This window comes from Oryctolagus cuniculus, chromosome 9 (genome assembly GCF_964237555.1).
Source record: "Oryctolagus cuniculus chromosome 9, mOryCun1.1, whole genome shotgun sequence".
Classification (NCBI taxonomy): Eukaryota; Metazoa; Chordata; class Mammalia; order Lagomorpha; family Leporidae; genus Oryctolagus; species Oryctolagus cuniculus.
Window position 1 is genome coordinate 89421811 of NC_091440.1, and position 27487 is coordinate 89449297.

At 42.9% G+C, this 27487-nt stretch overlaps 1 protein-coding gene across 14 annotated transcripts in view; it reads right to left on the minus strand.

Annotated features, from left to right (window-relative positions):
• BCL2L13 (BCL2 like 13) overlaps nt 1-26807 on the minus strand; it is a 102800-nt gene extending 75993 nt beyond the window's left edge. For 3 of the 14 annotated variants that reach the window (XM_070049097.1, XM_008250125.4, XM_008250127.4), the window contains exons 1-2: nt 26598-26779; nt 9789-9962 (exon numbers count right to left, since the gene is read on the minus strand). In XM_070049097.1, coding sequence (XP_069905198.1) covers nt 9789-9906 — 118 coding nt within the window. In that variant the 5' untranslated portion in view covers nt 9907-9962; nt 26598-26779. Of the gene's footprint in view, nt 1-9788; nt 9963-20949; nt 21310-26172 lie in introns of all 14 variants that reach the window. The other 11 variants (XM_070049096.1, XM_051837061.2, XM_070049100.1 and 8 more) reach the window with 8 other exon arrangements.
• Nucleotides 26808-27487: the final 680 nt, after the last annotated feature.

Consider the following 27487-nt stretch of genomic DNA (forward strand, 5'->3'; position numbering starts at 1 on the left):
CATCATACTTAGTGAAATAAGCCAGTCCCAAACTGACAAATATATATTCTCCCTGATCGTTGACAACTAATTGAGCACCTAAAAGGAAACCTGTTAAAGTGAAACTGACACTATGAGAAGCAATGACTTGATCAGCTCTTGTGTCCTGTCGAGGAACAGCTTATTATTTTATTCTTCTATTTTTCTACTTAATACCATTGGTTTAACTCTTTACATAACAGAATTATTCTTAAGTGTTTAAATCCAATTGAAAATTGATCCCTGTAAAAAATAAGAGTGGGAATAAAAGAAGGTGGACATGTACAGTTCAGCACACGTTCCCATGGACTTACACCTAAGGGTAAAGCTAAAAACTTGCCATGGGACTCCAAATCCCATTAAGTTGACAGGTACTAATGCCACCTTACTAGTTAAAGAGATCATTTTAAGTGCATAACTGATCATAAAGATAGGAATAAGTGTCAAAGGGATCACATAAATAAGACCAGTGTCTGTTAATAACGATAGATAGAATTAAAAAGGAAAGTACAATCCAACATGGGAAGCAGACCACACAGCAGACTCATGACAAATGCCCTCAACAGCACTCAGGCCTCAGAATCAGCCCTTAAGGCATTTAGATCTGGCTAAAAAGCCCATGAGAGAGCATTTCAGGCATGGAAAGCCAGGACACTGTGGCAAAAAATGGCTTACACGAAAGATCTCTGTGAGTGCGATCCCAGCGGAAAGAAGGGGCCATCAAAGAAGGAGGTACCTTTCTCTGAAGGGAGGAGAGAACTTCTACTTTGCTATGGTCCTGTCTAAATAATGACAGAGTTTGCGTTCTCCAAAGGCTTCCATAGCCTTGGAAGCTCATGTCAAGAGCCTCAGGTGATCACTGATGTCATAAATAAGAGTGTCAACTATTAAATCAACAACAGGAGTTACTGGGTACTTGCTCCTCATGTAGGACCTCTGTCCTTAATGAGTTGTACTATGAGAATTAACAGTAAAACTTGTCTTCAAATAGTACTTTATACTTTGTGTGTCTATGTCGGTGTAAACTGTTGAAATTTTTACTTAGTATAGAGTTGATCTTCTGTATATAAAGATAATGAAAAATGAATCTTAATGAAGAATGGGATGGGAGAGAGAGTAGGAGGTGGGATGGGAGTAGGGGTGGGAGGGTGGGTATGGGGGGAAGAACCACTATATTCCAAAAGCTGTACCTATAAAATTTATATTTATTAAATAAAAGCTTTCTAAAGAAAAAAGAAAAGGGCCGGGAGAAATCTGCTAGGTTACTTTTCATGTTTTTTGCCTCTCTGTTCCTCCCACAAGTGAGGACATAGCATTCATCCCCTTTGGAGGATGCAGAGTTCAAGGTCCCATCATGGAAGCAAAGATGTCCCTTACCATCCACTGAACCTGCCCACTTCTTGTGCCACAATACATTTGGGCCACCACCCTCACTATCTTCCAGGGCCTTCTCCTACTCATCCAGCTCCTGCTTTATGAGCAGCTACCTGCTGGGCTCAGCATCACCAAGCTTCTCAGTTCACTAAGGAATTTCTCTTGGCCTAAAGACCTTCAGTGGAAGAGTTCCTAGGAGTTCACACATAATGACAAGAAGCAAAAGCTGCAGGAACAACAACTGCTTTGCCAACTTCATTGAGAAGGTCCACTTCTTGGGTCTGCATATGTAGCCCAGATGTGCTCTAGCTGAGGCAGGAGCTATGGCTGCTAGGCTGTAAGTAAGAGCAGGTGCAGGTGGAATGCAAAGGGCTGTTCATGAAAATCAAGCAGCAGTTGGAGAAGAAAATGGGAAGATGTGCAGCACAACTTTGTGCTCTTCTGCAAGGACATGACCAACATCACCCTCTCCTGCCCTGCCTGGAACTAGAGTGCAAAACTGAGTCTCTGATGGATGAGATGGAGTTCCTAAAGAAGTTGTATGCAGAGAACTGGGAGACCTACAAGTGAGTGTGGAGAACCAGCAGGTGCCAACAGATGGAAATGATGATGGCGCTGAGGAACATACACACACAGTAGGAGAGAATCCCTGTGAATCCCACAGGAGGCAGAGAGTGGTCCAAGTCCAAATATGTCGGCCTCTGGATGCCACCAACAGGAACCACAAGGTTCTCTGCCAGCAGGAGATGAATGAGTCCCGACACTAGAACTACAGTCGGATCTACAAAGCAGACTTGATTTACGGTGTTTTGAGAGGCACAGCTCAGAGAGCTGTAGGAGTTGGAAGAGTAATTCACTCTGCAGGTGAATTCCTCAAGGAGGAACTGCAGCAGCTAAAGGAGGAGATGGCATGCACCTACAGAAGTACTGGGGCTCTTCAGCCTCAAAGATGGCCCTAGACCTTGAGATCACCTCCTACCAGAAGGTGGCGGAGGGTAGGGAGAGCTGGATTCCCAGGCTCGTTCACTTCCATTGGCTTCCTAAGTATAAAGATGACTGCGCCTGAAGTGGAGCCTCCCCAAGACAGCACACATGGTTCTAATCAGTACCATGAGACCCAGGATGGGGAGCAGGTAATGACAGAGTTCCAAGAGTATATCATAAGGAGCTAGATTTCTATTCACAGCTACTGAACTCCTTGGTCCTAAACTTCCTGACCCTGCCCTAGACCTACTCTAAACCCAAACCCTAATATAGCGTCTAGGAGGTAGCACTACACTCCCCTTCCCTGACCCATGGCCATAACCTACATGCCAGCAACAGTTGAGCTTTTCCCTGCTCCCTTCATAATCTGGTAAGATGCCAGTGTTACCCAGGACAACTCTAATCCACCTACCATCCCATGATCAGCAGGATTGGTCAGGGTCTGAGTTTCACTTTTGAATCAGATGAAGCTTCTGCCAATAGCAATGACAACAAAAAGAACCTCAGATCTATTTAAAGGAAAAAAAAAAAAGAAAGAAAGAGCACTGGGAAGGGAATAAATGAAGACAAAAACTTTTTAAGAATTCTTAACTTACCTAACATAGAACAGTTAGCTCAAAATAATACCATCTGTGAAGTGGATACTGTCACATGACAGTAGAAATGAATTAGTTGTACAGTGTACTACAAAGTCTAAGGAAATCTAGAAAAAAGTAAAAAAGAAGCACAACTAATATGCTAAGAGTGGAAAGAAAATGGAACAGTGCGTTAAGCTGCTGTCTGCCATGCTGGCATCCCGTATGAGTGCCAGATCAAGTCCTGGTTGCTCCATTTCCAATCCAGCTCCCTGCTAATGTGCTGGAAAAGCAGCAGAGGATGGCCCAAATCCTTGGGCCCCTGCACTCATGTGGGAGACCCAGAAGAAGCTCCTGGCTCCTGCCTTCAGACAGGCCCAGCTCCAAATGCTGCAGCCATTTGGGGAGTGAACCAGCAGATGGAAGATCTCTCTCTCTCTCTCTCTGCCTTTTAAATAAATAAATAAATCTTAAAAAAACAAACCAAACAAAAACACAAGGTAGAGTTGGGTGTTCTAAGGGGGGTGGGTGTTGTGGTATATTTGCATCCCATATTGACATGCTGATTCAAGTTCAGATTACTCTGCTTCCAATCTAGTTTCCTGTTATTGCATTCTGGGGAACAGCAGATAATGGATCAAGCGCTCAGGTCCCTGCCATGCATGTGGGAGATCTGGAGTTTAAGGATCCTGGCTTCAGCCTGGCCCACCCCTGGTTGTTATGGGCATCTGGGGAGTAAACCAGTAGATGGAAGATATCTTTCTGTCTCTCTTTGTCACTCTACCTTTCAAGTAGATGAAAATAAATAAAAATAGGGGCTGGCTCTGTGGCATAGCAGCTAAAGCTGCTGCCTGCAATGCCGGCATCCCATATAGGCACCGGTTCAAGTTCCGACTGCTCCACTTCCAATCCAGCTCCCTGCAAATGTGCCTGAGAACCACTGGAGGATGTCCCAAGTGCCTGGGTCCCTGAACCCATGTGGGAGACTGGGATGAAGCTCCTGGCTTCAGCAGCCATTTGGAGAGCAGACAAGTGGATGACAGATATCTCTTGTGTGTGTGTCACTTTCCTCCCTTTAACTTTGCCTTTCAAATAAATAAATCTTTAAAAAGAAAAATAATTTTTTTAAAATCACAAAAAAATAGAAAAAAGACTAGAAAACAAAGATAGGAACCAAGAACAACAGCAATAGTGGTCAGCATTGCAACATAGTGGGTTAAGCCACCCCACCACCTGCAGGGTCAACATGCCCTACAGGCACTGGTTCAAGTTAGTTGCTCTACTTCTGATCCAGCTCCCTGCCAAATGCACCTGGGAATGCAATAGAGGATTGCCCGAGTGCTTGGGCCTCTGCACCGCGTGGGAGACCCAGAAGATCCTGGCTCCTGGGTTCAGTGCAGCCCAGCCCTGGCCATTGCAGCCACTTGGAGAGTGAACCAGCAGATAGATGGAAGACTTCTCTCTCTCTCTTTCTCTCTTACTGTCAAAAAAAAAAAAAAAAAAAAAAAAAAAAAAAAGGCCAGCGCAAGCTCACTTGGCTAGTCCTCCGCCTGTGGTGCTGGTACCTGGGTTCTAGTCCCGGTTGGGGCGCCGCATTCTGTCCCGGTTGCTTCTCTTCCAGTCCAGCTCTCTGCTGTGGCCTGGAAAGGCAGTGGAGGATGGCCCAAGTGCTTGGGCCCTGCACCCACATGGGAGACCAAGAGGAAGCACCTGGCTCCTGGCTTCAGATCAGCACAGCGCGCTGGCCGTAGTGGCCATTGGGGGGTGAACCAACGGCAAAAGGAAGACCTTTCTCTCTCTCTCTCTCTCTCTCACTAACTCTGCCTGTCAAAAAATAAATAAATAAATAAATATGATGGATATTAATCCAATCATATCAATAATCACTTGGAACATCAATGGTCTAAATGTATCATTTACAAGACAGCAACTATCAGAGTGGATGAAAACATAAGACTCAACTGTCAAGTATATAAGAAACTCAATGTAAATATAAAGACACATGGGGTCGACTTTGAGGCACAGTAGATTAATCCTCCACTTGTGGTGCTGGCATCCCATATGGGCTCTGGTTTTAGTCCCGGCTGCCCCTCTTCCAATCCAGCTCTCTGCTATGGCCTGGGAAAGCAGAAGATGGCCCAAGTGCTTGGGCCCCTGCAACCACATGGGAGACTGGGAAGAAGAACCTGGTTCAGCCGTTGCGCCATTTGGGGAGTAAACCAACGGAAGGAAGACTTTTCTGTCCCTCTCACTGTCTGTAACTCTACCTCTCAAATAAATAAAATCTTAAAAAAAAAAAAAGACATATAGAGATTAAGCATATGTGGATGGAAAAAGATAAACCAAGTAACACTGGTCAAAAGGAAACAAAAGCGGTTCTATTAATTTCATACAGAACAGACTTCAAAGCAAAAGTTATCAGAGATAAAGAGTAGCATTACATAATCATAAAGGGAATAATTCTTCAAGAAGACATAACAATCCTTAATCTGTAATCACCTATCAACAGACCATCAAGACATGTGAGGCAAAAACTAACAGAACTGCTAGGGGAAATGTTTGAATCAACTCTTACAGTTGGGGCTTCAACTATCAAAAATGGATAAATCCCAAAGGCTGGAAATCAATAAAGACATACAATGATCAGGTAGATACAAATGACATTTAAAGACCACTTCATCCAGCAATAGCAGAATACACATTCTTCTCAAGTTCTAATGAACACCAAGATAGACCATATTCTGGGCCATAAAACACACTTTAACAAATTTAGAACAGAAATCATACAAGATCTGCCTTCACAGAATTAAACTAGAATTAAACTAAAAATCATTAACAGAAAGATTCTTGCGGTGGGGGGAAAACTTCAAAATACCTGGAAATTAATGAACACATTCTAAATAACAAGTGGGCCAAAGAAGAAACACGAAGGGGCCGGCATTGTGGTAGAGCAGGAAAAATGCCTGCAACACTGACATCCCATATGGGCTCCAGTTCTATTTCTGATCTAGCTCCCTGATAATGGCCTGGGAGCAAAAGATGGCCCAAGTGTTTGGGTTCCTGTCACCCATATGGGAGGCCTGGATGAAGCTTCTTGCTGGCTGTGGCCTGGCCCAGCCCTGGCTGTTGCAGCTATCTGGGGAGTGAACCAGAAGGAAGATCCCTCTCTTTCTGTCTCTCCCTCTCTTTCTTTGTAACTCTCCTTTGATTAAATAAATAAATAAATAAATAAATTAAAAAAAAAAAAAAGTTCAGGGCTGGAGCTGAGGCATAGTAAGCTGAGCCTCTGCCTTTTTAAGATTTATTTATTTGAAGGGTAGAGTGTCAGAAAGAGACAAACAGAGATTTTCAATCCACTGGTTTGCTCAGCAGATGATGGCCCAAGTACTTGAGCCCCCTGCCACCCATCTAGAAGATCAGGATGGAGTTCCTAGCTCCTGGCTTCCACCAGGCCCAGACATGGCTCTAGTAGCCATTTGAGGATTGAATCAACAGATGGATGCTCGCGCGCGTGCACGCTCTTTCTCTATCTCTCTTTCTCTCTCTGTGTGTATGTGTGTCACTCTCCATTTAAACAAATAAATCTTTTCTTTTTTAAATGATTATTTATTTGAAAGAGTGACAGAGATCTTCCATCCACTGGTTCATTCCCCAGACGGCTGCAGCAAGCCAGGGCTGGGCCAGGTTGAAGCTTAACCCACTGCACCATGTTCCCTTATTAAACATTTAAAGGGCACCCATTTTACTTCAGTTAATAATGTAAATAAGGACTGCACTGACATGATTAAATTCTGAAGACCCTCACTGCTTTAGGGATTAACTAAATGGCTGGTATCATCTCCTACTAAAGTGTCTTCAACATGATGGAAATATGGTTTATACTTTTGACTTTTATTTTTAAATTTCATTTTTCATGAACTTCTAGAAGTCTCCTTGTATACAAGGAACAGATAATCTGAACAGACCCATGCTTATTAATGAAATTTAATCAATAGTTTTTTCAAATTTAATTTTCTTCGTGAGGCAGAAAAAGAGAGAACAGAGCTCTCATCTCTGGTTCACTCCCCAAATGCCCACAATGGCCTCAGTTGTAGCAGGGAGGCAGAAATGTAATCTAGGTCTCCCATGTGGGTGGCAGGAACCTAATTATTTGAATCAGGGGCCAGTGTTGTGATGCAGTGGGTTAAACCACTTTCTGCAGTGCTTGGGCACGTTTTGAGTCCCAGCTGCTCTACTTCCCATCCAGCTCAATGCCACTGTGCCTGGGAAAGCAGCATAGGATGGCCCAAATACTTGGGCCCTTGTACCCACATGAGACCAGGAAGAAGCTCCTGGCTTTGGATCAGCCTGGCTCCAGCTGTTGCAGCCATTTAGGGAGTGAACTATCAGATACAAGATCTCTCTTTCTCTCTGTAATTCTGCCTTTCAAATAAGTAAATAAATATTTTTCTAAAACATTACTTGAATCACCACAGATGCTTACCACTGTATGCATTAGCAGGAAACAAGTCAGGAACTGGAGCTGGAAGTCAAATCCAGGCACTCTGATGTGGGATCTGGGCATCTTAATCACTAGGTCAAATGCCTAACCCTAAATCAATAATTAGTAACCTTCCAAAACAGAAAACACCTAACCTAGATGGGCTCGCTTGAGTCCCACCAACATTTAAGTAAGAAATCACAGCAATTCTATCATCTCTTTCAGAAGCTACATGCAGAAGGAATATTTCCTCATTTATTCTAGGAAGCCAGAACTATGCATGAGAAAATCCAGATGTCCCTGGGTTTGACAATGACTTTTTAGACAATACCAAAGATATGATGCATAAAAGAAATATGTGATGAGTGGATCTTCATTAAAATTAAATTTTTCTGCTGTGAGAAAGACACTGTCAAGAAAATGAGAGCATAGACCACAGACTGGGAGAGAATATTTGAAACAGGTGTATCTGCTGAAGTACTCTTATTCAAAATATACAAATTACTATTAAAATCCATCAATAAGAAAACAAAGTTAAAAACAGGCCAAAAAATTTAACAGACACTTCATAAAAGATAGATATGGATGTCCAACAAGCATATGAAAAAGTGTTCCATCATTAGTTGATTAAAACAATGAGATACCATAGATGTCTATCACAATGGCCAAAGTTCAGCAAACATCAAATATTGATTGTTGATAGAAATGCAAAATAGTATAATCACTTTGGAGGACACTGTGGTGGTTTCTTAGAAAACTAAACACACTCTTAGCATGTGATCCAGCAATCTCCCAACATGGTATTTCCAAAGGATTGGAAAACTTATATCCTCACAAAAACCTGCATACAGGTGTTCACAGCAGCTTTATTCAAAATTACCAACACAAGGAAGCAACCTGGATAGAGTTTGACCTTGCCTAGTCCTCATAAGCAGAGATTTAACCTTCTGTGCCACCATAATGGACCCAATCCAATTTTTAAAAATAGAAAACGCCCGGTAGTTATGTTTAAGCATATCTATTAGCATGGTCAAGATACTTTCTGGGGCCCACACTGTGGGACAGTGGGTAAAGTCCCTACCTGCAGCACTTGTGTCCTATTTGGGTGCCAGTTTGAGTCCTAGCTGCTCCACTCTGATCTAGCTCCCTGCTAACCCATTTGGGAAAGCAGTGAAAGATGGCCCAAATGCCTGGGCCCCTGCACCCACATAGGAGACCAGAAAGAAGCTCTTGACTCCTGGCTTCGAATAGGCCCGCTCCGGCCAGTGCAGCAAGCTGGGGTATGAAACAGCAGATGGAAGACCCCCCCCCTTACCTCTGCCTTTCAAATAAATAAATATTTAAAAAATATTTTAAAACTAAGGTATTTAGATGTCTCAAGAGCTCAAAATGATTGGTGAGAAAAGGTTCTTTAAAAAAAAAAGATACCTTCTGTCATCCCTCCCATTGGATCTCAGTATTTCTGAATTCTTAACACTACTTGAGCTAGATGGCTGCAGATTATTTATGCATAATAATAAGGGGGACCACTGTTGCGATGTAGCAGGTAAAGCTACACTGGCACCCCATGTAAGTGCCAGTTTGTGAACCAGCCACTCCACTTCTGATCCAGCACCCTGTTAGTGGCCTGGAAAAAGCAGCAGAATATGGCCCAGGTGCTTGGGCCCCTGTCACCCACATGGGAGATGTGGATGAAGCTCCTAGCTCCTGGCTTCGGCTTAGCCCAGCATTGGCTATTGTGGCCATCTGGGGAGTGAATCAGCAGATGGGAGATCTCTCTTTCTCTGTCTATCCCTCTAACTCTTTCAAATAAAAAATAAATAAATCTTAAAAAAAGAGAATATTTAGGCAGATGATGTTACCTCTCAATGAAGAAGACTAACTCAAAATCCAGTAATAGTTTTAAGCTTGGCTTGGCAAATTATCTAGAGATGAATCTATACAACTCACAAGACACAGATTTGTGTTAAAAATTTTCTATCAGACATGAATTCACTGTATAACTCTTATTATCCTTGAAATAAAGTCAATTAAAAGAAATTAATTTTATTGTGTTTAAAATTATTCACTTCTAATGTCATACGAAGCATAAAATCTCTAATGGCTTTCTATTATTTACATGTATTTAGTACATTTTTACTGTAGCAACAGAAATCACTTAAAATATGAAGCTTTCAAAAAACATTAAAAGTAGTTGCTTCTGAGAATGAACTAGGAGTTGGGAAAGGATAGGATAAAAGGGTATTCATTACAAGCGTTATTACCTAATTTTTTTAACCAAGCATATAACTTACTTAAATACACTCTTACAAATGAAGTCTTTATTGTGACTTCTTATAACCAGCCAAAGATAATACCTTGGGGGGAAGAAAGGTGTTGCTCTTGCAGCTTTTCCTGAGAGAGTCCCAAGTAGCTGAGAACAACGTACTTTGTTTCATAGTGGAATCCTGCAGGCACAGCAGTAGAGGACGCCATTGAACTGACTGGTAGAGCTCCAACTGGGTCTACTGACAGACACAGACACGTAACACCTAAAGACAGAAGTTTTTTTTATCAGTGTAAAGTTTACTAAATGCCAGCACATTTTACTATTGACAGCAACCAACCAAATGCCAAAATAAGTGTTTCTCACACTTCTTTCCGGTATTCTTGAAAAATATGTTAATGTACTCACAAACAGCCTGACCGTGGCTGAGTCAGAAGCCTAACCTTCCTCGGTTCCTGCTTTTCTTCAAGCCTAATTTTCCAGTTTTTCCATCTGTGCTTTGAGCTACCCATTACTCTTTTTTATAAATCATTTTCTGCTTAAGTAAACTAAAATTAGCTTATAGGTTTTACAACCAAGACCTACCTGGAATGGCCAATATTGGAACCAAATTTTCTTTCCATTTTTAAGGCAGTTCCACATCAAATATAACATGGTACTTTCATGTGAGATTATTAAATTTAGTTTACAGAAATCTTTTATTTCTACAAAATCCACATGTAAACTTAGTAGTGTAGTTACATCCAAAAGTAAAAACACATTCTTGAATTGAAATAGAACAGTGCCTTCTGATAATTTTTTGTTTATTCAACATACATTTCTTTAAAAAAAAAAAAAAGATTTATTTGAGAGGCAGAGTTATAGAGAGGGAGAGACAGGTATTCCATTTGCTGGTTCACTCCCCAAATGGCCTCAACAACCAGAGCTGGGCCGATCTGAAAGCAGGAGAAAGGAGCTTCTTCCACGTCTCCCACATGGGGGCAGAGGCCCATGCACTTGAACCATCTTCCTCTACCTTTCCAGGCCATTAGCAGAGAACAGCATCAGAAGAGGAACGACCAGAAACCAACCCCTGCCCATATGGGATGCATGCATCACAGGCAGAGGCTCCTATGCCCCAGTGCCGGCCACCTCAACATGCATTTCTTAAACTACAAGGTACTCTATAGGAATTAGGCACAAAGGTAAGTAGGGTAAGTCACCAACCCACAGGAGTTCTCAAATAAACAGAATGCAAAAATACATACCCAGTTAAGAACAATTAATGTTCTATGATATAAGCCAGTATCCATCAGAGAGAAGGGAGGGAATCTAACAAAGGAAGCAAGTCTCTGTGGGGAAGGAAAATAAGGAAGTGGTGGCCGGCGCCGCGGCTCACTAGGCTAATCCTCCGCCTGGTTGGGGCGCCGGATTCTGTCCCGGTTGCCCCTCTTCCAGGCCAGCTCTCTGCTGTGGCCAGGGAGTGCAGTGGAGGATGGCCCAGGTGCTTGGGCCCTGCACCCCACAGGAGACCAGGAAAAGCACCTGGCTCCTGGCTCCTGCCATCGGATCAGCGCGGTGTGCCGGCTGCAGCGCGCCAGCCGCGGCGGCCATTGGAGGGTGAACCAATGGCAAAGGAAGACCTTTCTCTCTGTCTCTCTCTCTCACTGTCCACTCTGCCTGTCAAAAAAATAAAAAAAAAAAAAAAAAAAAAAAAGAAAAAGAAAGAAAATAAGGAAGTGGAAGTCAGAAAAGGTTTCTAAAGGAGCTGGCACTGTGGCATAGAGTTAAACCTCCGCCTGCAGCATCAGCATCCCATAGGAGTGCTGGTTCAAGTTCCAGCTGCTCTGCTTCCAATCCATCTCCCTGCTAAATATGCCTGGGAAAACAGTAGATGGCCCAAGTGCTTGGGTCTCTGCACCCACATGGGAGACCCGGAAGAAGCTTCTGGTTCTTGGCTTCAGATGGGCCCAGCTCTGGCCAATGTGGCCGTTTGGAGAGCAAACCAGCAAATAGACGACCTCTCTCCCTCTGTATGACTGTAACTATGCCTCTCAAATAAATCAATCTTGAAAGGAAAGAAGGAAGGGAGGGAGGGAGGGAGGGAGGGAGGGAGGAAGAAGAGGTTTATAAAGTCAACCCAGAGTGGCCCTTGGACCATAAGATGTTCACTGGCTGTACCAACTAGGAAATGGAACAGGGATGAATTTCAGACATAAAGACAACAAGGAAAAGCAGGCATGTGGCTTACTGTTAGGATGTCAGATGCCCACCTCCCATATCAAGTTGCCTGGGTTCGACATCTGGTTCTGCTTCTGATTACAGCTTCTGGCTGATGTAAACCCTAGAAGGCAGCAGTTATGGCTCAAGCAACTGGATTCCTGCCACCAACATGGGAGTCCTGGATTGAGTTCCCAGCTCCAGGTGCAGCCCTGGCCATAGCAGGAATTTGGGGGAATGTAATAGCAAATGGGGAGCTCTCTTAAAGAGAAGCAGGAATTATGGCGCCACATCCCAGTCCAAGTGTCTGATTAAAGTTCTGGCTATTCTGTTTCCAGTCCAGCTTCTTGCTAAGGCACACCCTGGAAAGGAGATCATGGTTCAAGTACTTGGGTCCCTGTCACCAAGTGGGACACCCAGACTGAGTTCCATGCTGCCTGATTTGGCCCCAGCTGTTGCAAGCATTTAGGGTATGAACCAGTGGATGGAAGATCTCTTTTTCTCGTTGCCTTTCAAATAAAAATTTCAGAAGACTAGGAAAAGGCACAGCAACTTTTTGAGATGGCACAGAACCCAAAAAGTATGGAATTTGGCATGGTTATAAGATATATGGGGGATTACTAGCTAAGCAAGAGTGTGCAACACACCAGATTTGGTGTGCTTTTTATGGTATGGGATATTAGTTTGAGTTTTATCCCATAGGCCAGGAATTTTTTTAATAAATTGTATTTATTTTATTTGAAAGTCACAGAGAGAGTTCTTTTATCCAAGGTTCATTTCCCAAATGCCCACAGGAGTTGGGTGTTGGGTCAGGCCAAACCCAGGAGCCTAGAACTCAATCCAGGTCTCACATAGGTGGCAGAGATCCATGTGAGCCATCACCTGTTAGCTCCCACAGTGCTCATTATCAGGAACTTGGAGTCAGAAGCAGAGCTGGGACTCAAATCTAGGCACTTAAATATGAAATGCATCCCAAGCAAAGTTTAACTGTTGTACCAAGCACCTGCTGGCCAAGAATTATTTTAATCACATTCATGAATGAGCATTTACTAATGAACTAAGACTGTATGTTAAATCTGTGTTCATGAGCAATTTTTATAAAGATTTATTTATTTGAAAGTAAGAGTTACAGAGAGAGACAGAAAGAGATCTTCCATCAGATGGTTCACTCCCCAGATGGCCATAACAGTCAGCACTAGGCAAGGCTGAAGCCAGGAGCCAAGATCTTCTTCAAGGTCTTTCATGTAGATAGCCTGGCCCCAAGCACTTGGACATCCTCTGCTACCACACCCAGGCCATGAGCAAGGAGCTGGTTCAGAAGCAGAGCAGCTGGGACAGGAACCAGGCCCACATGGGATGTCAACATTGCAGGTGGTGGCTTTACTTGCTATACCACAATGCTGGCCCCTCATGAGCACTTTTTCTAGAGAAAAAAAAGTCATTTTGTTTCTTTCATTAGACACTCAAACTATATATGATACAAACAGATTAAAAACTACTATACAATACCAGAATGAACAACTGAAGGGTTTCTTTTTTTTGGGGGGGGTAATCATTTTTTCAAGAAAGCAGATATAGAAAGGAAGAGAGAAACAGAAACAGCTTCTATCTGCTGGTTCACTCCCCCAAATACCTGCAACAGTTAGGACTGGGCTGAGGCCAAAGCCAACAGCTGGCAAAGCAAACCAGGTCTCCCAACTGGGTGGCAGTAACGCAATCATTTAAGCCACTTGTTGCCTCCCAGGGTTTGCACTAGTAGGAAGCTGGAGTCAGGAGCTGTAGACAGGTATCAAACCCAGGTACTCTGGGAAGTCAAATGCCCACCCAACCCTCCCCCATGCACCATCACTGAAGGGTTTTAAGTAAGATTCTTGAGGATCATATTTTAGAAAATTACTGGCAGCAGTGTGGAAGACAAAAGGGAGATTGGAGGCAAGTAAACAAGTTGGGGGAATATTTTTAAAAATCTAAATAAAAGGGCTGGATTTGCGGTGTACTGGTTAAACCACTGCCTGCAAAGCCAGCATCCCATATCAGAGCACTGGTTCAAGTCCCAGCTGCTCCCTCTTCTGGTCCAACTCCCTGCTAATACACCTGGGAAAGCAACAGAAGATGGCCCAAGTATCTGGGCCCTAGCCATACACATCTGTGGCCATGGAGTTCTAGGCTCCTGGCTTCAGCCAGGCCCAGCCCCAGCCATTGTAGTCATCTGGGGAGTAAACCAGTGGATGCAAGATCCCTTTCTGTTTCCTCCTCTGTCACTGTGCCTTTCAAATAAATACAATGCACATTTTAAAAAAAATCTAAACAAGATGTATAAAGGCATGAACTGGCATAGGACACTGGAAAAAGGAAAGGGGCAGTCAGAAAAAAGGTTAAGAATCCAAAGATTTGTTACCTAACTTGATGAGCAAGTAATCCAGGAAGCTATAAAGGAAATGGTATTATTCCTGAACATCAAACCAAAATTTACATGGCAACAACTAGTTCCAGGGAGAAGGATAACAAATCTACACGGGGTAAAGAAAATTTTAAAGTCTCTACAAACTGTCCAGGCAGAGACATTCACCAAGCAGTGGAATGTACATGTCTTAAACTCAGAAACAAGTTCTAGAGGAACAAAACTGTAAATGCTCTGTGCAGATGCCAGTCAATAAAATTATCTAGAAAGAGTGAAGGGAAAGTGGTAATTTCCAAAGGTAGGTGAAAAGAGTCAACAGAGTTTGAAACAGTCAATATATAGTTTCATACTTGGAAAAGAAAAATAAACTATTGTTTTCAGATTAGAAACACAGGCAGCAAGGCCCAGTAAATCTTCAATCTTCTTTGTAGTAATGATTTTTAGATCTAGAACAGGAGGGAAAAATCATGTCCCCTACCCACCTACCACTACCAGAAAAGAAGCCAAGGAAATTTTCACTTCCTTTTGATAAACAGAGCAAGAGTTTAAAAGAAAATACGTTAAGAAGGGGCCGGTGCTGCGGCACGGTTAAGCTGCCACCTGCAGCACTGGCATCCCATATGAGCATTGGCTGGTATTCCAGCTGCTCCACTTCTGATTCAGCTCCCTGTTAATGTGCCTGGGAAAATCAGTAGCAGATGGCCCAACTACTTGGGCCTCTGCCATCCTCATAGGAGACCAGGATGAAGCTGCTGGCTTCTGGCTTCTGTCTGGCCCAGCCCTAGCCACTGCAGCCATTTGGAGAGTGAGCCAGCAGATAGAAGCTCACTCGCTCTCTTTCTTTCCGCCTCTGCCTTTCCCTCTCTGTAATTCTGGCTTTCAAATAAATAAATTAATCTTTTAAAAATTGTTAAGAAATACGTGCATACTCTGGCCTCAGAATCAGCCCTAAAGGCATTCGGATCTGGCTGAAAAGCCCATGAGAGTATTTCAGGCATGGAAAGCCAAGACACTCTGGCAAAAGATCTCTGTGAGTGAGATCCCAGTGGAAAGAACAGGTCTTCAAAGAAGGAGGTACCTTTCTCTGAAGGGAGGAGAGAACCTCCACTTTGACTATGACCTTGTCTAAACAAGATAAGAATCGGAGAACTCAGAGGGCTTCCATAGCCTTGGAAACTCATGACTGGAGCACAGGGAGATTACTGATGCCATAGACAGGAGTGTCAGTTGGTAAAGTCAACAACAGGAGTCACTGTGCACTTACTCCTCATGTAGGATCTCTGTCCTTAATGTGCTGTGCATTGAGATTTAATGCTATAACGAGTACTCAAACAATATATTTCACTTTGTGTTTCTATGGGGGTGCAAACTGTTGAAATCTTTACTTAATGCATACTAAACTGATCTTCTATAAAAAAAAAAAGAAAGAAATTATCAACTCCCAACTTGACTCTCACTGGGATTAAACATGACAATAGGTCTGATCTGATTTCATCATCATTTAAAAAAAAATCATCTATTATTTTTCACTTTATGTTTCTGTGTGGGAGCAAACTGTTGAAATCCTTACTTAATGTATACTAAGCTGATCTTCTGTATGTTAAGATAATCGAAAATGAATCTTGATGTGAATGGAAGGGGAGAGGGAGTGGGAAAGGGGAGGGTTGTGGGTGGGAGGGACGGTATGGGGGGGAAGCCACTGTAATCCATAAATCGTACTTTGGAAATTTATATTCATTAAATAAAAGTTAAAAAAAATATACTGAAAAAAAAAAACCCATACACTAGAATTCAAGACAAAACTAACATTTAAGGGGTGGCCAGAAGATGAAAAACTGGTACAAAAAAAAAAAAAAAAAAAAAAAAAAAAAACTCAGTCTAGATGGAAAAATCAAAAAGGTAGAAAGAAAACCAGCAGATAGTAGCAGTGTAGTAGCAGATAGTAGGCAGGCACTGGGGCCAGCGCTGTGGCGCAGCAGGTTAACGCCTGAAGCGCCAGCTTCCCATATGGACACCAGTTTGAGACCCGGCTGCTCCACTTCCCATCCAGCTCTCTGCTATGGCCTGGAAAAGCAGTGGAAGTTGGCCCAAGTCCTTGGGCCCCTGCACCCACTTGGGAAACCTGGAGGAAGCTCCTGGCTCCTGGCTTTGGATCGGTGCAACTCCGGCCTCTGCAGCCAATTGGTGAGTGAACCATTAGATGGAAGACCTCTCTCTCTCTCTGCCTCTCCTCTCTGTGTAACTCTTTCAAATAAATAAATCTTTAAAAAAAAAAAAAAGAAAGAAAGAAAGAAAGATAGTTCTCTAGCACGTGAAATGCTATCACACAGTAGGGAGACACTTCAGTGAGGTAGAGAAAACATATCAAATTTAACAACATATCATAAAAATGAGGGGCAGGCATTTGGGTCAGGTAGTAAGATGCCCCTTGGGATGTCCACATCACTATTCAAGGGACTGGTTCCAGTCCTGCCTCTTCCATTTTTGATCCACTTCCTACTAATAAGTGCCCTGGGAGGGGGCAGATGGCTCAAGTAGTTGGGTCGTTGCCACCCACAAGGGAGACATAGGCAGAGTTCATGAACCCTCCTTGCTTCCACTGCCAGCATTATGGGAACGACCCAGCAGATGGAGATCTCTCTCTGCCGTTCAAATAAACAAACCTTAAAAGAAAAAGGACATGGGGTTAGCACTGTGGCATAGCAGGTAAAGCTGCCCACTGCCGTGCACGCATCCCACAGGTGCTGGTTTGAGTCCTGGCTGCTCTGCTTCCAATCCAGCTCCCTGCTAATGTGCCTGGGAAAGCAGCAGCAGATGGCCCAAATGCTTGGGCCCCTGTACCCATGTGGGAGACCCAGAAGAAGCTCCTGGTTTCGGATCAGCCCAGTTCCGGCTGCTGTGGCCATTTGGGGAGTGAACCAGCGAAAGAAGATTTCATTTTCTCTTTGTAACTCTGCCTTTCAAATAAATAAATAAGCCTTTAAAAAAAGAAAAAAAGGACAAAGACAAACATGTTTGGCATTTTAGTTATAAACTCATCAGACCTAAACAGCCATCCTACAGTATAAAATATCCATTCAATTTCTAACTTAGCTTGTGAAACTTGCACAGCAACAAAGTAGCTCATTCAGGCCTGTGGCTAAGTGTGTAAGGACAGAGAGCCCAGGTACACTATTAGCTATCTAGTGCATTTGTATTAAATTATAGGACAAAAGCACTGAGAAAATGCCAAGCTGCAACAGGTCATGTCTCTGAGGGCATTCTAGGAAGGGCACACTCACTTCCTTGGCAGCATTCTGCACTGCCTATACAGCATACAGCACAATGAAATCCTGCATCTCTCACACATATCATAAACAAATTACAACTGCACGACGCTGCTGTTTTCTAAAGTGCTTCTCCATGTGTTGTCACAGCAATCTTTAATGCTAGAAAGAATAGTTAAAACTCTCAATAGCTAAGTAAGCGTACAAGCACTTGGGGTATGTGTTGTAGTGCTGTTAAGTTGCTGCTTGGGAAGCCTGCATCCCCTATTAGCATGCCTAGGATCAAGTTCCACCTCTGCTTCCAATCCAGCTTCTGATAATGCAGCAGAAAATGGCCCAGGTGCTTGGTTTCTACCACCCATGTGGGAGATCTGGATGGTGTTCCAGCTTCTGGCCCAGCCCTAGCTGTTGTGGGCATTTGGGTAGTGAAGCAGTAATTGGAAGACTCTAACTCTCTTCCCCCCTCTTTCTGCTTTCCAAACAATAAATAAATAAATCTTTAAAAAAAAATAGTGCAAGCAGTTAATTAGGTGTATCCTCCTGTAACTCAGACCTTAACTTCGTTCATTCAACACATATGAGGACACCTCAAAAAGTTTGTGGGAAAATGAAACATTAATTTTGGTGCAAAAAAAAACTTTGAAATCCATGCACTTTTTCCATAATAAGACATTTTTCATGAACTTTCTGAAGCCCCTTTGTATGCATGAATTTGAAAATATTTTGGCAGCAAATAAACGTATCTTTTAATTCCATTTTCCATAAACTTACACAAGTACCCTTGCCTTTACTGCATACCATGCAATGTAGCAAGTGAGAGTAAAACAGAGGTAAACACTAATACAAATGGGGGAAGAAATGGTAGAAAAACAAGGTGGTCTTTCTAACATCAGACAACATATTTCTGAATAAAGCAGCAAATTTGTCAATTCTGAGAATGGGGGGAAGAGGAAGGATTGGATGAAAAGCAGATGTAACCTGGATGCCTCCCAAAGCTTTCCTGGAAGCAAAGGACAACATTCAAGGTCATTCCACTACTGCTTCAGCAGCAGGTATTGTGTATCTAAAAGAAAAATATTTCAAGCTTCCATTTAAGTGATGAGAAGGGCAGGTACTTTTACTCTTTGTCTAATAGACAAAGTCAAGTAAGATGTAACTGTTCTTTTTATCAAGAAACTAAACAACTTGTATGACCTTACATAAAAGCTCCACTCTTATGCAAAATTAAACAAACTTTAAAAGTTTTTTTTTATTTGAAAGGCAGAAAAACAGAGACAGATGGAGAGATCTTCTACCATTTGGTTCATTCCCCAAATGTCTAGGATAGCCAGGACTTGGTCAGGCTTAGCCAGGAGCCAGGAACTCCATTTGAATTTCCTGTATAGTTGGTAGAAACCCAAGTACTTACTTCAGCCACCTGCCGCTTCTCATGGCACATGTTAACAGGATATGTGGCCGGCGCCGCGGCTCACTAGGCTAATCCTCCGCCTAGCGGCGCCAGCACACCAGGTTCTAGTCCCAGTTGCCCCTCTTCCAGGCCAGCTCTCTGCTGTGGCCCGGGAGTGCAGTGGAGGATGGTCCAGGTCCTTGGGCCCTGCACCCCATGGGAGACCAGGAGAAGTACCTGGCTCCTGCCATCGGATCCGCGGTGGCCATTGGAGGGTGAACCAATGGCAAAGGAAGACCTTTCTCTCTGTCTCTCTCTCTCACTGTCCACTCTGCCTGTCAAAAAAAAAAAAAAAAAAAAAGAAATGGGAACAGGAACAGGATATGAAGCAGAGTAGCCAGTGGCTGAATCAGTCAGATACAGGATGTGGGTGTCCTTTACAGCAACCTCATTATTGTCATAAATGCCTGTCCCCAGACATATCTGTTATCTATCTGGGTTTTTCCCCCTATTGGGTTGCAAGCTGTGGCTCAAAAGAATATCCTGAGGAATAAATCCTCTGTCGAGCAAGAATCGTGGCACAGCAGGTTAAGTCACTGCAGGGGCACCCGCATCCCGTGTTGCGGTGACTGGTTTGAATCTTAGTTACTCTGCTTCAGATCCAGCTCCCTGTTAATATGCCTAAAAGGCAGAGATAATGACCTTACACTTGGGTTCCTACCACCCACATAGGAGACCAAGTGAGTTCCAGATTTCTGGCTTCAGCCTGGCCTAGCCTGGCTGTTGCAGGCATCTGGGGGATGAACAAGTGGACAGATCTCTACCTGTTACTCCCTCTCTGTGTCACTATGTATCTCAAATATACATTTGAAATAAAATCCCCTTCAAATACATATCTAAAATAAAATAACAAATCCTATGTTTCAGCACTGATTTGGTGATATCTCCAAAACCAGGCACAAATGAAATGATGCTCCAGTAATAAATGTAATGCCTACAATTTTACTCTTTTTTAAAATAAATTTTTATTATGAGTAGTAGTGCAAATTCCAAGATGCTAATGCTCCAAGAATTAGGCACATTTTGTAAACTACCATGATAAAATATGTAGCAACTATTATATGCTACTATAAATTCTTATGGAAAGCACATATGCAGCAACTCAACAGTCTGTCATATTTGCTCCCAAACTTGTGTCATCAAGAAAAAAAAATTGTGGCATTTGGTCCAATACTTAAAAGATGCTGCTTCAGAAGCCTGCACCCCATATTAATGTGCCTGGGTTTTAACTCTGCTTACAATTCCAGCTTCCTGTTTATGTACTTGGGGTCCTACCACCCACATGGGAGACCCAGATTCAGTTCTGGACTCCTGGCTTTGGCCTGACTCTGTTCTGGCTGTTGTGGGCATTTGAGGAGTAAACCAGCTGATAGAAGATTTCACCTCTTGTATATGTCTGTTTCTCTCTCATCTCTTGTGTCTGTCTGTCTCTCTTTTCCTTTCAAGTAAATAAAAATTTTTAGGAGCCAGCATTATGGCATAATGGGTTAAGCAGCTGCCTGCACTGTCAGCATCCCATGTGAGCACTGGTTCAAGTCCCAGCTGCTCCAATTTTGATCCAGCTCCCTGCTAATGTGCCTGGAAAAGTAAAGGAAGATAGTCCAAGTCCTTGGGCCCCTGCATCCATGTGGAAGACCTGCATGGAATTCTGGCTCCTGGCTTCAGCTTGGCCCAGCTCTGGCTGTTACGGGTCATTTGGGGAGTGAATCAGAGGATGGAAGCTCTCCCCTCCCCTTCCCCTGTAACTCTGCTTTTCAAATAAATAAATCTTCTTTTTAAAAGAGTAAATACTTATTTTAAAAAAATAGAACATTTTATCATCCATCTCAGACATGCTAAATCATATCCCCCCACACATACCAGAAAAGTCAAACATTTAATGAAGGAATAAATGTAATTTTGCACAAGACTTTAGATAACACAGAGATGAGACAGCTACCTGATACACAAAAGTGTAATTAAATATCAGCAATCCAGGCCAGCATGTAGCACAGCAGTTAAATCACTATTTGGGATGCCACATCTCATATATGAGTGCCTGCTACTCCGTTTCTGAACCAGTTTCCCGCAAAAGCACTCTGGGAAGCAGCAGATGATGATTCAAGTACTTGAGTCCATGCCATCCACAAAGGAGATCCAGCTTGAATTCCTGGTCCCTGGCCTTCAGTCTGGCCAGGCCCTAGCTGTTGTGGGCATTTGGGGAATGAATTAGTGGATGGAAGATTTGTCCATCTCTCTCTCTCTGTAGCTCTCTTTCAAATGAAAATAAATTTCTAAAGAATATTAAACAGCAGCAACACTAAAACCAGAAATACAAAAAGAGAATACATACATAGTTGCGTTAGTCCAAGAACAAAATGTTCTTTAACACTAAACAATCTAGTCAAATCACAGCATCAACAAGTTATAGGGGAAAAAAATTTTCATCCTTGCAGTCAATGAAAAAAGCACTAAGACTCAAAAGCTATAAAGACAGGGGATATAAACTGACTTAGGAATCAAAGGGACTACCCTGGCAGAGACTATGTAAGTTAACTATTATACGAAATTTGCAACAGGGAACTGCAATCTGTGTTGCTGCCTCTCACTGTTCTGATTCTATGTTATTACTGCAATTCTCAGCCAGCAAAATAAAGTAATAAAAATAAAGGAATAGTGTTGTATAAAAATAAAAATGTCATCATTGGAAATTGAGATCACTGTGTACACACAAAATCCAATGACTCAACTAGAATTACTTTTATCCACATTTACATTTAAAGCTATGTTTCATAATACAAGAGAAAAAAGCTCTTTCCTTTTCCTCTTTGTCCAAATGCAATTCTTAAATATAAACCCAGTTCATGTTCTGGGATTTCTGCTGTGTGAATAAAACAAGTGTGTGCCACATTTGTAGCCAAGAATATTTACTGTTTTAAGTTTAGTTCATTTTTATAATTACCATACCATCATTCAGGAACTTGATTTTTCACCAGTGTCCAAGAATTCTCTCAATTACACAGATCTGATCCATTCTTTTTTAACTGTGCTAGCTTACTATTTTACATGATGATTCTTATCTTGGGTTCTGTGTTTTATAAGAACATGCAGTGGTTCCTCTAGGGGACACAGTCACAGAATTGCTGGGCACTGACAACATCAATATATATTCCCAGAGGCTAACGTGTGTGACCGTGCAAATTACACTGATGACCTATGTTCCACAGGTACCACTTCCCAACCCTGTCTCATATTCACAGCAACAGAAAGAAGATGTTTACGAAATGAAGTAGTTATGTATGTCATGTGCCTTGGGAACAGGTATAAGACAGGCTTTACTCTGCAAGGTAATAAGTACAGTATGACACAATCTGGTTAAAATGTAAAACAAACATGAGAAATACCATACAACTAGGAGAGAGCAAATCAAACTTCACAACAGTTACCTCAGCAGTACAAAGTTGGAGGACAAAAGCACAAGTTTTTATTTTATAACTCTTTCCTTTGCTTGAAGTAATAGTTACAATATTAAATGCTGTCACAAACAAAATGGAAAAAAGTTAACACAAGCAGCACTCTCTTGTTGGTATGCTTTGACACCAAACACCGGAGGCAATTCTGCTTGCTACCCAGGAAGAACTGTTCTCCTGGAAGATTGACATGGCAGAAACTGAGTGGCGCCGCCTGGTGGTGTGCGGAACACAGTCTGTATACCTATATATGGCTGCACTGGGAAGGCCTGTCCCAACCCACAGACAATTCCCACTGAAACTTGAGAAATGATTTTACATCCTAAAGCTCAGAATTATGAAAACTATTTCAATCTCAGAGGTTTACAGATACCAGGTTTTCCTCAAAAACTCAGATCAATACATGGCATTCATATACTTTCACACATACTAACTTAGAATATCATACCTATATTGTATTCTTTAACCTCTTAGAACCAGAACAGAAACATCTTAAAACTTAACACATCTTAAATAGTTAAATATTTTCAGGAACCTCTTTGGTTTTTCTAAAAACATTTCCTTTCACTGAAATAAAAATTATAATGTAGTAAAATTGTTAAAACACTTAATCACTAACAAACATATCTATAATCTTAAATTTATAAGGACAAAAAATTTAAACTTTCTAATAAAAAATACAGAACTAAAACATTAACAAAGTTTCTTGGCTATCAGATCTTTTAGTCTCAGGGTGCTCTTAATAGGTATTTTTTTAAATTAACATAAAGTCCAGTATAATGGTAATTTCTAATCCATACTTTAATAACTTCTATTAAATTCTAGGACTTTTTCAAAAGAATAACCCTAACAAAAATTATCAAAGTGCAAAAATTTACCAGGCCCTGTTGAGAAATGCAACTGAGTAAGAAGGTGTCATTTTTAAAACTCAGCAGACACTAGTTCTCTAGTGTTGACTATCTTTCTCCAGTTAAACGTGCCTAACTGAAACACTCCAGTTTAATCTGTTAAGAGTGGCCCCCAAACACATCCACTCAGCAGTTGGCACTGGCAGATAATGTACTCACATAGGAATGTCTCACTCCCCTTCCTCTCTCACAGAATTTCACAATAATTAGTCTTCCCAAGTGTGTACCCAGGTTGTGAAAAAGGAAGACATAAAAATCAGTTGCATACTCTGTTACTCTATTAGGTATACGTCAGAGAAAAATGAAAAATACATGTTGACACAAAAACTTGCACATAAATGCTCAAAGCCGCAAAAAGGGGAAATAGCTGCTCATCCACTGGTAGATTAAAAACATGGGTTATGTCCATAGAATGAATATTAGGTAGCCACAAAAAGGAATGAAATGATACCTACAACATGAACTCTGGAAACAATGCTAAGTCAAAGAAGTCAGTCACCAAAGACCACATACTAGGTGAGACTGTTTATGTGAAATGGCCAGACAATTCACATAAAAAAAACTCAGAGAGAAAAAGTAAGTAAGTAGTTGCCTAGGTAAAGGGAGGAAAGTGGGAATAAATAACAAGTACAGCAGTTAAGACACCACTTAGGATGCCCACATCCCATATCAGAGGGGCTGGGTTCTGGCTCCTGGCTTTGGCCGGGTTCAGCTACTGCAGTTGTGGGCATTTGGAGAGTGAACCAGTGGACGCTGGATCTGTCTCTTGGCCTCCTAGCGCACAGTATGCCTGTGCTCTCTGCTTTTCAAAAGAAAAAGAACGTGCTAAATTAGGCCGGCGCCGCGGCTCACTAGGCTAATCCTCCACCTTGCGGCGCCGGCACACCGGATTCTGTCCCGGTTGCCTCTCTTCCAGGCCAGCTCTCTGCTGTGGCCAGGGAAGGCAGTGGAGGATGGCCCAAGTCATTGGGCCTTGCACCCCATGGGAGACCAGGAGAAGTACCTGGCTCCTGCCATCGGATCAGCGCGGTGTGCCGGCCGCAGCGCACCAGCCGTGGCGGCCATTGGAGGGTGAACCAACGGCAAAAGGAAGACCTTTCTCTCTGTCTCTCTCTCTCTCTCACTATCCACTCAGCCTGTCAAAAAAAAAAAAAAAAAAAAAAAAAAAAGAATGTGCTAAATTGGTATGCAGTTTTTTTGGAGGGAGTGAGGAAAACTTCTGTAGTGATGGCTGCACAACTCTGTGGATATAATAAAATCTACTAAACTGTACAACTGTGAGTCATGTAGTATATTAGTAACTTCTCAATAAAACTGTTAAACAATCTGCTACTCTGAAAATAAGCCCCCTGCCCCAACTCTGTTATATATATTAAGCAAGAACTCTTGGTGACAACTTATTTGGAAGATAAGAATCAAAATCAAGTCTGAAATATGAGAAAAGCAAGATTGAAATACTGTTTAAAACTTGTTTTGTATGTCCAAAATATTTCATAAGAAAAATAATTTCAAAAACTTGGATTATTCTTGAAATCACTAGTCCTCAAAGCTTTGTATGTATAACATTTTTTTTTTTAATTTATTTGACAGGTAGAGTTATAGACAGTGAGAGAGACAGAGAGAAAGGTCTTCCCTCCATTGGTTCACTCCCCTAATGGCACCAATCTGAAGCCAGGAGTCAGGTGCTTCTTCCTGGTCTACCATGCGGGTGCGGGGGCCCAAGCACTTGGCCCATCCTCCACTGCCCTCCTGGGCCAAAGCAGAGAGCTGGACTGGAAGAGGAGCAGCCGGGACTAGAACCCGGCGGAGGATCAATCAAGCGAGCCATGGCGTCAGCCCAGTATGTATAACATTTCATAAACACTGACTGAGTGATATATTACTGAACACACTATTTTTTTCCTTTACAAAACTGTATGGACTCAATCTTGCACATCCTACCACTGAATTCAATTACTGGCATACAAGTCTCCACATTAAAAAAATGGGTTTTTAGAAAAAATATTTGATAGTACCCTACCAGAGAAAAATAAATTTCAAAATCTTTAACTGCCTTGTAGCAAATGAAGAGTAGTTCATAATGGCTTAAATATTTCCAATTCACAGGGTACATTTACCCAACCGCGTGTAGGAAGTACATGCCTGCTTAATTTTTCGGAGGATTTAAAAAAAAAAAAAAGTATGTGAAGGGTGTGGCAACTCATCCAAGGTCACACAACAAGTCAGGGCAGAGAGCAAATTTCTGGTTTACACCAAACCTAAACGGGAAATTTTACTGACAATTTTGCAAAAGTATTTTCAGTCTTGTTTTACATCATAAAGCAAAAGAGGGTACTGTCAGTTTCGTTCAAAACTCTCAAGCACGGTGGAATAGCTATTTTCAATAAACAAACATTTCTACGGGGAGTGGTTAACAGCTAAACAAAGCTATCAGTCAACAGCATGTGTACAACTGGCCAGATCTGTCCGATTTTCAACCCTGGGTTAAAGCCTCAAACTCAGAAAATCTAGGCATTCTCTCTCACAGTTGGTTATGAAGGCAAGAAACTTGGATCTCTGTGGCTGTGGAGCGGATAGAAGCAAAGGAAAAAACGACTAAATGGGAACTGAATTGCCTCCAGGCTAAAAAAAAAAAAGGCAGGCTTTACTGGAAAACGAATGGGTGTCAGAACAACAGGGAATTAAGGCTGGGAAACACAGATTTCTAACAATCTGTAAGAAAAAACGACCGGGCTGGCAGCGTTAATAACCCATAATACATAATCTTTCTAACTGAATCATATGAAAAAAAAAAAAAAAACAAACCTCTTCTTTGACCAAAAAGAAGCCCACGTTCCGCAGACTGGCCCTAAAAATAGACCCGGCTTGCACGTGAAGCTATATCGTGGGGAAGAGAAGCACTGTAGAGCAAGGGCGAGTTCTGAGTGGCGGGCGGGCGGCGCAAGCGGCAACAGCCGCGCTCAACAAGCGGCTGCAGCCGGACCACGCTGGACAAGTCCGGTGGGACGCCGACGGGCCGCGTCAGCCTCGGGAGACCCTCGGGTGGCGAGGCACCGTTCACTTACATACACACGTACGTGCACACGTAGAAACACACCACAACACTCACACGTCGTCGGAGCCACTGGGCGGTCGGTGGTTCGGTACAGTCTGGACACCTTCCTACCCAGACCCAGGTGAAAGTCGCCGCCTCACCCAGTTCTATCTGCCCGAAACCCCACTCCCCTCACCTGGCCCTGGCCCCTAGCCCAGAAGAGATGAAAGAGGCGGCGGCGGCGGCGGCGGCAGCTGTTTCCAACAAGGTCCCCCAGCGGCGGTGGCTGCTCCGACCCGTGGCCCTAATCTACCGCCGCCGCCATGTTGGAGGGTGAGGTCACCCAGCGTGCTTCCGTCACCCCGGCGTGCTTGCGTCACCGCCGGCGTCCGGGCGGATCAAGGGCGCCGGAGAGCGCCGGAAGGGGGCGGCTTGTTTATTCTGAGCGGAAGCGGGCTCGATGGGGATGTGGAGGTTCCTTCGGGCGGAAGTGACCTGAAGAACTAACCCCACCCCTAGTTGGTTCTTCCCAGGCGGTCCTTAAATCTGTGATTCCCGGCCCCAGGGAAGTTCCTGCTGCCTAATTCATTTCCAGTTACAGGGTCTAGGAGAGCAGCTGGGATAATTGAAGGGCTAATCCCTGTGCAGGGACGGAGTGTATCTGTTCTACAGACGTGTTACTAAGTTTCAGTGTGTGCTAACGGGTTACATAAGTCAACAAATAAAGAGCTGCGAGGTCGCCAAACCCGTGTCTGGTAAAGATGGTCCTTGAAGGGGGAATCACTATAGCAGAGGGAACTTCCTGAAGGCACTCCCACAGTAGCGATCCAATCCTTGTTTTAAGATTCTTTTGAAAGGCAGAGTTAAAGAGGGATCTTTCATCCACTGGTTCACTCTGCAAATGGCTGCAATGGTCAGGGCTGGGCCAAGTTGGTCTCCCACGTGGTGCAGGGGCCCAAGCACTTGGGCCACGTTCTACTGCTTCCCCTTGCGTATTAGCAGGGAGCTGTATGGGAAGTGGAGCCACGGGGACTCCTACCTGTGCTCATTTGGGATGCTGCACTGCAGACAGTGGCTTGAGCCCTG